The sequence below is a fragment of the Pseudophryne corroboree genome, chromosome 4 (genome assembly GCF_028390025.1).
Source record: "Pseudophryne corroboree isolate aPseCor3 chromosome 4, aPseCor3.hap2, whole genome shotgun sequence".
NCBI lineage: Eukaryota > Metazoa > Chordata > Amphibia > Anura > Myobatrachidae > Pseudophryne > Pseudophryne corroboree.
In genome coordinates, this window is record NC_086447.1 from 543,743,915 (window position 1) to 543,756,315 (window position 12,401).

Here is a 12,401-nt window from a genome sequence, read left to right on the forward strand (position 1 = left end):
ATATATTTTCTGCGGATCTGGCTTTTTAAATTATTTGATGTAGAAGTGGCTTTCTCATTGTATTTTATGTTGGATCTGGCTTTTTCAATGTATTTTATACCGGGGCGTGGCCTAGCAGGCACAAGGTCACACCCCATTTTTGCAAGTGCGCCTTCGGCTCGAAGTCGGCTCTTTGATGTACCTAACAAGATTTCTTGTCTCTTTGTCTCTGATTGGTTGGCCACCCCTGAACTAGGGCACTACTATGGGGCATAACAGTAGCTAAGGCACTACTATGGTTCAGAATATATTATTATGGGGCTTAAAATTAACAATTGCTGTGGATAGGTGTCTCTAGAAGCATTAGAACAGGGGCCCTACAAAATGTTGCTATGGGGCCCACAAAGTTCTGGCTACGCCCCTGGTGGGGGGTCAGTGACCTCATATTGAAGCTGCAACCTTAGACAGGATATACAATTACTGCGGGACTTTCTATTGAAAGCTACCAAGAGAGAGATATTTTATAATACAAATGTTACTACTTGTAACATACGTAACATACGGGCGAGTAGTAATTACCCTGGCCCAGGTCTGATGGAGGGGCCTGGCTGGGGTCTGGGTCTGCTATCCACCACCATCCCCCCTGCCCCGTTACCTGTCAATAGTAGAAGCTTTGTTCCCCAGCCAACACACGCTGCTGTGTGCTGGCTAGGCTGCAGTGGGTGCAGGGAGGCTGCTGCCACTTAGCATGTGCAGGTGGTTAGGAGGGACTGATCACACTGATCGTGCCCCCTCTGGATTTGCCTCTGGCTGATGGGCCCTATAGCACCCCCCAAATCTTTGCTCGGCATTGCTTTGCAGCACTGATAAAAACCTTCTTTCTCATTAATTGGTATAAGGGTGCATGGTCACACCTCCCACAATTAGGTCACGCCCCCCCAAAACCAGTACCTGGGCCCGCCACAGCTCTCTACACCCCTGTATGTTACTTCCAAGTGTTCTGGGTATTGCTGATTGTGTTCAAGCATCCTGCCTTCACTGCAACCTGACCAACTGTTTACTTATGTAGAGTCATTAAAATAAATAATATGGAGCGTACATTCTAATCATTACATCAAGAACTAGACTTTTGTGGCTCCACAAATTACTAAAGGGGGGTACTCACGGAGCGATATTCTAAGCAATCTGACTAGATTGCTTAGAATATCAGCCTGATCGCTCCGTGAGTACCCCTTACAGCGATAGCGATGTGCAGTCCCGCGCATCGCTATCGCTGCTGCTAGATTGGCCTGCATGCAGGCCAATCTAGCGGGTCGCTCACTTCACCCCCTGGGTGAAGTGAGCGGCCCCCCCGTCTCCCCCCGCACGCTCAGCACACATCGCGCTGTGCTGAGCGGCGGGAGAGATGTGTGCTGAGCGGTTCGCTCAGCACACATCTCTTCCCACATCGGCCAGTGAGTACTGGGCTTAAGCACCAGTAATGATAAATCCATGCACTGACATTTCAAGTGTAGTGGGGGTTTGCCTTATCTCTTTATACACCCTCTAGAACTGTCAATTAGAATATTTCACACAAAAAAACTGTTACATTTGATTGGAAAAAAGTGATATAAGTGTAACCAGCCTCTGATATTGACAACATAGAATATTCAGAATCTCCAAGCGTGGGTGAGTTCACATGTTAACTTTATGCTACTATTATACTGATAACTGATATAACACTTTTCATTCAATATATTTTTACTGTAAACAAAAAGGAAGTACACCATTAATAAACAACCAATCAATGTGTTAATTCACAAATCTCGCTTGTGATTTAGCCAAACAAGAATAAGATTCTCTTTTTTTTTTTTTGCTGATAGTTTTGGTTACATAAAGTATATGTATATTTTTTTAAATCTGATGTCGGATGACAGGCATCATTGCTTGGAGAGTGATAAAATGGAAAGAGATAAACTACTTACCAACCAGCTCTTAACTGTCATTTTTCAAACAGGGCATGTGACATGACAGTCAGGAGCTGACTGCTTGGTACTTTATAACTTTCCATTTTATCACTCTCCAAGCGATGATGCATCTTGCACGTCATCTTCTTTGGAAAGCACATTAAAGTTACCTGGGTCCCATGCTCACACATACATAACAGTTAACATTTTTAAATAAAAATAGGGGAAAAAATTGGTCACTACATTAATCTACCAAGGCCACTCTGTAATCCACCCTAGCATGCCCACCCTTTTTACAATATGGTAATACTACCTCTTTTACCTACTGTAACAGAAAATTGCAGTATTTGCAGGACAAGTACCCAGGTAACCTAACTTTCAGAATATGGTGGCTGCATTTTCATATAAAGCATGTTGCAATAAAACAAATATTATATTAACTTACTAGGTCACTCTCTTTTGACCAGTACCCTTTCCCCATGTTCTTATAGTCATTACCTTAAAGCAGTGGTACTAAAATGCATCTCTCCAGCTGCTGTGGAACTACACATCCCAGAATGCCCTGCCACAATTTTAGCATGCCTTACTAGGTAAATGTTGGCATGGGCTGTGCAGTTCAACAGCAGCCGGAGGGCCGCATGTTAAATGCACCTGCCCTATCTTCCTAGATATTACTTTGTTATGACTGGGTAGCAGGGCTAGTTCTGGTCCAAGCAAAGCCCAGGGTAAAAATTTACATTGGTGACCCCCGCCCCCCCCTAAAAAAAGAACATATCTTAGTTTGAGCAGAATGATATGTACTAAGCTAAGTACTTGGGATTAGTATTTTAACTGACCCCTCTATACTTCTACACTACATCCGTGTAATGGTTAACAGTGCTGCCTCACAAGACTGAGGTCATGGGTTCAGCTCCCACCATGGCCCTAACTGTGTGGAGGTTCTATATTCTGCCCGTGTATGATGAGTAGAAGGTGACGGGAAGTACGTGTCATGGAGAGGCACAGGGTGACAGGGAGAGGAGAAGGGGGAGAAAGTGACAGGGAGAGGGAGTCAGGGAGAGGCACAGGGTGATTGGTAGAGGAAGAGGAAGACAGGGAGAGGCAGAAGGAGACAGGCTGAGGGTGATAGGGAGAAAAAGAGAGGTAGGAATACAATAAATACTGGAAAAAAAATATTTCTAAACAAGATTGTTTTCCTTATACAAATTCTCTTCTACTACACCATATTACTTTAGTAAGAACATAAAAATAGTTGAGCTATTTTTGCAACTAAGGGGTAATAGTGTCAAAACTTCAAGAGAGAAAAAATAGGATTTTAATACCTACCGGTAAATCCTTTTCTCTTAGTCCGTAGAGGATGCTGGGGACTCCAAAAGGACCATGGGGTATAGATGGGATCCGCAGGAGACATGGGCACTTTAAGACTTTAAATGGGTGTGAACTGGCTCCTCCCTCTATGCCCCCTCCTCCAGACCTCCTCCCTCTATGCTCCTCCTCCATGTCACATGCCCTCCAGACGAAATGTCCGTCTCCCTGGGCACAGTTCCTATAACTGAGGTCTGGAGGAGGGGCATAGAGGGAGGAGCCAGTTCACACCCATTTAAAGTCTTAAAGTGCCCATGTCTCCTGCGGATCCCGACTATACCCCATGGTCCTTTTGGAGTCCCCAGCATCCTTTACGGACTAAGAGAAAAGGATTTACCGGTAGGTATTAAAATCCTATTTTCTCCTTTGTCCTAGAGGATGCTGGGGACTCCAAAAGGACCATGGGGTTTATACCAAAGCTCCAGACCGGGCGGGAGAGTGCGGATGACTCTGCAGCACCGATTGATCAAACATGAGGTCCTCATCAGCCAGGGTATCAAACTTGTAGAATTTTGCAAAAGTGTTTGAACCCGACCAAGTAGCCGCTCTGCAAAGTTGTAGCGCCGAGACTCCCCGGGCAGCCGCCCAAGATGAGCCCACCTTCCTGGTAGAATGGGCCTTCACTGATTTCGGTAACGGCAATCCAGCCGTAGAATGAGCATGCTGAATCGCATTACAGATCCAGCGTGCAATAGTCTGCTTAGAAGCAGGAACTCCAATCTTGTTGGAAGCATACAGGACAAACAGAGCCTCCGTTTTCCTAATACGAGCCGTTCTGGCTACATAAATTTTCAAAGCTCTGACCACATCGAGAGACTTTGAATCAGCCATGGTTTCAGTAGCCACAGGCACCACAATAGGTTGGTTCATGTGAAACGAAGAAACCACATTTGGTAGAAATTGTTGACGAGTTCTCAACTCTGCTCTATCCTTGTGAAAAATCAAATAGGGGCTTTTGTGAGACAAAGCCGCCAATTCCGACACCCACCTTGCGGACGCCAAGGCCAATAGCATGACCACTTTCCAAGTGAGAAATTTCAACTCAGCCATTTGTAAAGGTTCAAACCAATGTGACATAAGGAACTGTAACACCACGTTAAGGTCCCATGGTTCCTGCTGGGGGCACAAATGGAGGTTGGATGTGCAGCACACCTTTCACAAAACTCTGTATTTCTGGAAGCAAGGCCAATTCCCTTTGAAAGAAAATTGATAAGGCCGAAATCTGCACTTTGATGGAGCCTAACTGTAGGCCCGCATCCACACCTGCTTGTAAAAAATGGAGAAACCGACCCAGCTGTAATTCTTCCATAGGAGCCTTCGTGGATTCACACCAAGACACAAATTTTCTCCAAATCCGGTGGTAATGCTTCGCCGTTACCTCCTTTCTAGCTTTCAGTAGAGTGGGGATGACCTCACCGGGAATACCCTTTCGAGCTAGGATTTTGCGTTCAACCGCCACACCATCAAATGCAACGCGGTAAATCTTGGAACACGCACGACCCTTGCTGTAACAGATCCTCTCTTAGAGGAAGAGGCCAGGGATCTCCTATGAGCAATTCCTGAAGATACGGATACCAGGCCCTCCGTGGCCAATCTGGAACGAGTATCACCTGAACCCTTGCTATTCTTATGATCCTTATCACCTTTGGGATGAGTGGAAGTGGAGGGAACACATAGACCGACTGATACACCCACGGTGTCACTACGGCATCCACTGCTACTGCTTGAGGGTCCCTCGACCTGGAACAATATGTCTGAAGTTTCTTGTTGAAGCGAGACGCCATCATGTCTATTTGAGGAATTTCCCAACGACTTGTCACTTCTGCAAAGACCTCTTGATGAAGACCCCACTCTCCTGGATGGATATCGTGTCTGCTGAGGAAGTCTGCTTCCCAGTTGTCCACGCCTGGAATGAAGTCTGCCGACAGAGCGCTTGCCTGTTTATCCGCCCAGCAAAGAACTTTTGTGGCCTCCACTATCGCCGCTCTGCTCCTTGTTCCACCCTGGCGGTTTATGTGTGCCACTGCTGTTATGTTGTCCGACTGAATCAGGAAGGGGAGGCCGCAAAGAAGATGTTCCGCTTGTAGAAGGCCATTGTAGATGGCCCTTAATTCCAGAATGTTTATGTGCAGACAAGCTTCCTGGCTTGACCATTTTCCCTGGAAATCTTGTCCCTGTGTGGCTGCTCCCCAACCTCGGAGACTCGCATCCGTGGTTACCAGGATCCAATCTTGGATCCCGAACCGGCATCCCTCTAGAAGGTGAGAACTTTGGAGCCACTACAGGAGAGAAATCCTGGCCCTGGGAGAAAGGCTTATCTTCCGGTGCATGTGTAGGTGAGACCCGGACCACTTGTCCAACAGGTCCCACTGAAAAACCCTGGCATGGAACCTGCCAAACGGGATGGCCTTGTAGGCCGCCACCATTTTCACCAGCACCCGAGTGCAATGATGAATCGACACTCTTGCCGGTTTCAGAATCCCCTTGACCATGTTCTGTATTTCCAGAGCTTTTTCCCTCAGGAGAAAAATTCTCTTCAGTTCCGTGTCCAAAATCATGCCCAAGAACGACAGCCGTGTTGTCGAAATCAACTGTGACTTTGGCAAATTTAGGAGCCAAGCATGTTGTTGCAGAATTGTAAGGGAGAGCGCAACGTTTTTTAGTAACTGCTCCTTTGATCTCGCCTTTATCAGGAGATCGTCCAAGTACGGGATAATTTTGACACCCTGCTTGCGCAGGAGCACCATCATTTCCGCCATTACTTTGGTGAAAATCCTCGGGGCCGTGGAAAGACCAAACGGCAACGTCTGAAATTGGTAATGACAATCCTGAACAGCAAACCTCAGGTAAGCCTGATGTGGAGGATATATGGGGACATGTAGGTAAGCATCCTTTATGTCGACTGACACCATAAAATCCTCCCCTTCCAGAATGGAGATCACTGGTCGGAGAGATTCCATCTTGAATTTGAATCTTTTCAAATATAGATTGAGGGATTTTAAGTTCAGAATCGGTCTGACCGAGCCATCCGGGCTTGAATAAAAGCCTTCTCCCCATTGTGACGGGGGTACCGTGACAATGACTTGCTGTTGACACAGCTTTTGTATTGCAGCGCACACTACTTCTCTTTCCGGAAGAGAAGCTGGCAAGGCCGTCTTGAAACTCCAGTTTGTATCCTTGGGCCACAATTTCCAGCACCCAAGGATCTAGGCCTGCGTGAGCCCAGACCCGACTGAAGAGCTGAAGACGTGCCCCCACACCGGTGCGGACTCCCGCAGCGGAGCCCCAGCGTCATGTGGTGGACTTGATAGATGCCAGGGAGGACTTCTGCTTCTGGGAGCTTGCCACAGCTGGCGATCTTTTTCCCCTTCCCTTACCTCTAGCAGCAAGAAAGGAGGACCCTTGTGCTTTTTTGAATTTATTAGAGCGAAAGGACTGCATCTGATACTGAGGTGTTTTCTTTTGCTGTGGAGGGACAAAAGGTATAAAAGATGACTTACCCGCGGTAGCTGTAGATACCAGGTCCGCAAGGCCTTCACCAAACAAAACGCCACCCTTGTAGGGCAGAGCCTCCATAGCCTTTTTAGAGTCAGCATCACCATTCCATTGATGAGTCCACAACGCTCTCCTAGCCGAGATTGCCATGGCATTGGCCCTTGATCCCAAGAGGCCAATATCACTCGCAGCCTCCTTTAGATAGACTGCAGCGTCCCTGATATGACCCAACGTCAAAAGCACGCTATCTCTAGCCAGGGTGTCAATTTCAGAGGGAAACGGATATGCCATAGAAATTCTCTTGGGAATCAGCAACTTTTTGTCAGGAGTATCCCAAGCCTTTTCAAAAAGAGTGTTCAGTTCATGAGAGGGAGGAAACGTTACCATAGGTTTCTTTCCCTTATACATACAGACCCTTGTCTCAGGCACAGCAGGGTCTTCTGTGATATGTAACATGTCCTTAATTGCCACAATCATGTACTGAATGCTCTTAGCCAGTTTAGGATTCAATTTGGCATCACTATAGTCGACACTGGAGTCCGAATCCATGTCGGTATCTGTGTCTGCTATCTGGGTAAATGAACGTTTCTGTGACCCTGAGGGGGTCTGAGTTTGTGACAAAACATCTTCCATGGATTGTCTCCATGCTTGGTTCTGAGACTCAGATTTGTCTAATCTCTTATGCAACAAAGCCACACTTGCATTTAAGACACTCCACATATCTACCCAATCAGCAGTCGCGGTGCCAACAGAGTCACTCCCACATTCTGTTCTGCCCCCACACCAGCCTCCTCCTGGGAAGAGCATTCAGCCTCCGACATGTCGACACACGCGTACCGACACCCACTATCACACTGGGCTATAGGGAACAGACCCACAGTAAGGTCCTTCAGAGAGACAGAGAGGGAGTTTGCCAGCTCACACCCAGCGCCTCCCCCGGTCTGAAGGAATTTACAATGCCCCAGACCTTGCAGCGCTTTTAGATATAAATATATTCAAAACCAAATATGCTGTGCCCACCCCCCTTTTTTTGCACCCTGTTACTTGTAACAGAAGTGAAGGGCCAGGACCAGCGTCTCTGCAGCTTGCTGTGAAGAGAAAAGATGGCACTGATAAGAGCTGGATGGACGAAGCCCCGCCCCCTAAATGGCGCACTTGTGTCCCGCTATTTTTATACTGGCGGGGGTCTGTATACAGTGCCTGCGCACTGTATACCTCTGTGCCAGATCTTAAAAGAGGTTTTATTGCTGCTCAGGGTGCCCCCCTTGCGCCCTGCACCCATGTAGTGCCGTTTGTGAGCGGGAGCAATGGCTGCGCGGTACCTCTGAGACTGATGTCTTCTGCCGCCTTCACTGAAGTCTTCTTTGCTTCGGTTACTCACCCGGCTTCTCTCTTCTGGCTCAATGAGGGGGGGCGGCGGCGCAGCTCTGGGAACGAGCAGCTAGGCTATACCAAGTGATCAGACCCTCTGGAGCTAATGGTGTCCAGTAGCCTAAGTAGCAGAGCCTTTAACTCACAGAAGTAGGTCTGCTTCTCTCCCCTCAGTCCCACGAAGCAGGGAGCCTGTTGCCAGCAGTGCTCCCTGAAAATAATAAACCTAACAGAAATTCTTTTCTAGAGAAACTCTGTAGAGCTCCCTTAGTGTGTGTCCAGTCTCTCTGGGCACAGAATCTAACTGAGGTCTGGAGGAGGGGCCTAAAGGGAGGAGACAGTTCACACTCATTTAAAGTCTTAAAGTGCCCATGTCTCCTGCGGATCCCGTCTATAACCCATGGTCCTTTTGGAGTCCCCAGCATCCTCTAGGACGAAGGAGAAAGAGGAGAACTTGCCCATAAAAACAAATCAACTTCTACTGTACCTATCATTTATCAAGCAGAGGCTATAAAATGACAGAATCTGATTGGTTGCTATGGGCAACTTCTCCACATTATCTCTTGAAGGACTGATACATCTCCCCAAAGTACTAATTGTTTTTTTGTTAAGGAATTGGAAACAATGATTAGTCTTCTGTATTTGTTGTGTGCATCTTATGTAGTCATTTTGCTTTATGTTACCTTTTTGAGCACCGTGGTAGTGCAGCATTAATAGACTCAACATGAGCCTTCCACATATAGGATAAAAACCCATCTTTTTCTTTGGATAATGGTGGCAGTGATTTGTTAGATATTTGATTTGATGTTTTGATATACTGTATAAAAAAATAAGACAAAAATGTATGTTATTGTTTTTTTAGTGTGGGGAACATAATAATGATATGTCATTTGGCTATTTTGCAACATTACTGATTAAGATGAAACAAAAAAATAAGCAACACATTGAAAACATTCATTTAGTTCTGCACTGCTATGGTATATCAATTATTCCTGCAGTATAATCACATTAGAGTATATAAGTGGCATTACAGATGGTATTATAGGCTTACTAGCCAAAAACACATCTTGGGAAATTAAAAAAAAAGCATATTTGTTGGCATGCAGTCGGCAAGAGCTGAGAAGCTGAGCTCTCCTATTCTTCCTTTGACTATAAACTGGATACTGTGACTACAATATTCTTTCATGTATTTATGGTATGTACAGCATAATGATGGCAGTTAGAGTTAGCAACACATTAAGTAATACAGTATATTGGGGGTCATTCAAACCCGATCGCACGCTAGCTTTTTTTGCAGCGCTGCGATCGGGTCTGAATTGCGCATGCGTATGCTCCGCAATGCGCAGGCGCGTCGGCCACCGGCGACGGGGATTGCCGGACAGCGACGGCTTTAACGAAGAAAGCGATCACACCAGCGATCGCAAGAAGATTGACAGAAAGAGGCCATTTGTGGGTGTCAACTGACCGTTTCTAGGGAGTATCCGGAAAAACGCAAGCGTGCCCAGCCATTGGGAGGGAGGATTCCTGACGTCAGCTCCGGGCCGGATCATCGCAGAGGATGAGTAAGTCCTGAGCTGTGCAGAGACTGCACAAACATTTTTTGTGCAGATTTCTGCACAAGCGATCGCACCCCTGCACAGCGATTACCCCCTCCTCCTGTAGGCGGCAACTACCTGATCGGGCCGTATCGCTCAGTGTATATGCTCAATCTTGCGTGCACATTCGTTGTCAGAATTATCATCATATCTAATGTGTTGCACATCAGATGGGCCAACCCAATTGACGATGCCATGAAGGTGAATGCAGGATGTTCCGCTATATAACGTGGTTGTACACCGGATTGCGCAGTGTGCACAGTAAACCCTGCAGCTAATTGCCAGCAAAAGTACCCATGCACAAGGAAATGCTATTTCTTTAAATAGCCTTTTTCCTGTGCCTAAAAATTTGGATTCAGGTGTGGAAACCCACTGATTGCGCTTAAACAGTGTAATCAATGGGTTTTCCCCTTGCGCTAATCCAATTTTTCCTTTTATTTTGTTGACTTTACATGAGGTTTAATCCGACTACTGGGATTCACTCGCGGTGTAATCCCCACTTAGAAGTCTGACCACAAAAACACAAAGTGGTTTCCAGGATCTCCTGGACTACTAACTCTATTCAATTTTTGGACAGATTCAGGGCAAGTCAGGTCTCCTTGATGTGCCACCGAAATGTCCAAATGCAAACATTACCATTTATCGTGAAACATAAAAACAGAGAATATGACAGCAGATAAGAACCACTTGGCCTATCTAGTCTGCCCGTGTTTTATTCTTTAGGTAAACCCTTTTTGAACCTTAGTTCTTTGTAAGAACATTCATATGCTTATCCCAAGCATGTTTGAATTGCTCTATTGTCTTAGCCTCCACCACCTCTGATGGGAGGCTATTCCACTTATCCACTATCCTTTCTGTGAAGTCATTTTAACTTACATTTCCCTTGAACCCGCCTCCCTCCAGTTTCAGTGTATGTCCTCAAGTTCTAATACTTCTCGCGGTACCGGGTGAGAACGTCCTAGTGGGCGCCTGCACGCAGACGCCGCACCGAGGGAGCCGTTGGTGGAGGGAATATAAGGTATGTCTTTGTTTGTAAAATGTTGAACCTGAGGACGGGGTGACAATAAAACCCCGAAACGTTGTTGCATAAAGCCTGCATCTTGTTTGAATTATTGACCGAGTGCCGCCGTCACTGCTGTTTATATTGGACCTCGCTGAGGAACCTAGGAGGGCACCGGCAAAGCTGAAGTTGTATTGGGAGTGCTGCCACAAGCATCTTTATATATATATATATATATATATACAGACAAGATTCCCAAATCGCGCTAAAGAGTGACACAAGCAGCACCTCTAGAAGGACTTTCTGTTAGCTAATGTCCAATGAATGACAAATACAAAACAAGATCTGAGGGCGCTAAATATAGGAAATATTAATGAACACCATTAATCATTATCTAGACAAACAGATCATTTAAAAATGTATTAACAAACTCAGAACAAATTGATTCATTTTAAAAATGCTCAATGACATGGTGAATTCAACACCTTAACAGCTATTATGGATGTAATTCCTTGTTGCTGTGACTTCGACAGTATAACAGAATGTCAATCCGAAGGACCCAACGCGTTTCGTCCCGTAGGACTTCCTCAGGGGTATTGAATCTAGATAATAAAATACAATAACTAGACCATACAAAGTACAGTTATGGTACTAGGTAAGACAGAAGATAGCCATACATACTAATTGGATAGATACAACATGATTATAGTAGCTTGAAATAGTGAAAAACTTTTATGATGAATCTAAAAGACAACAGGTGAATTTAATGAGTGCCAGAGTAGAGAAAGGTGGTGTGTGAGGATAAGTGGTGCTATTCAGGGAAAAAATACATACCAGTGTATGTCTGAGTAAATAACTCAAAACAAACAGGATTATCCTTAAAAAGACCAAACAGGGTCAAACATGAGGTCTGGGTCTGATCGAGAATTTAGGAACAGACCTAAAAAAATATATATTCTAGTGAATACAATATACGGGAGGAAAAAACCATTCCATAATTTTTTCACCACAGTGAAGTGTATACAAAATTATTAATACATACCGAAATTTCATGCAGTATTAAATAGCACTGGACGTGCAATAATGAAGCAATTTCCTCTTATAACGTATAAGGGCAGAAATGCCTAAAAAATATATATATGGTTGTCATTACCTATCTTTAAATACCTAATTACTACCAGAATCTCTTGTATCTAAATCCCAAAGGAGTATGGTTACAAACTTAATACTTTCTATTAATACTTAAAAAAGCATCGAATCTATTTAATACCATAAAAAACATTCATACAGGCATAACTTTATATTTATGAAGGAATAGTGGAAAAAGGCTTTGTATATTACTTACAGAGATACATGTGCTCCTCACAGAGTCCAGTGGATAACTGTGATAGAGCCCAGGTCTCTGAATTTATCTACCGTCTAAGATTACCTCATTTCCTGTATCCATCTTATTGGTTCCTGAGCTATTACTAATTACCGGCCTAATATATAGCCTGGTGAAGGGATATATAAGATATAACTTAGGGGTTCTTAATCCATTTAGTGCTTCCTAAATGAGCCCCATAGTCCATATAGATAGAAGGAGTAAAACGGGCCGTACTCGCAGTGTGTATTCCATTTACGGAAAACTACTTCCGGTCGTGCGTTCCA

The 12,401-nt window shown here is 45.0% G+C and overlaps 1 protein-coding gene across 1 annotated transcript in view; it reads right to left on the bottom strand.

The window, feature by feature from the left end:
• Positions 1 to 12,401, bottom strand: part of C4H6orf58 (chromosome 4 C6orf58 homolog) — a 138,282-nt gene that overhangs the window by 27,854 nt on the left and 98,027 nt on the right. Inside the window, exon 4 of the mRNA XM_063919344.1 lies at positions 8,840 to 8,973. Coding sequence (XP_063775414.1) covers positions 8,840 to 8,973 — 134 coding nt within the window. The remainder of the gene's footprint in view (positions 1 to 8,839; positions 8,974 to 12,401) is intronic.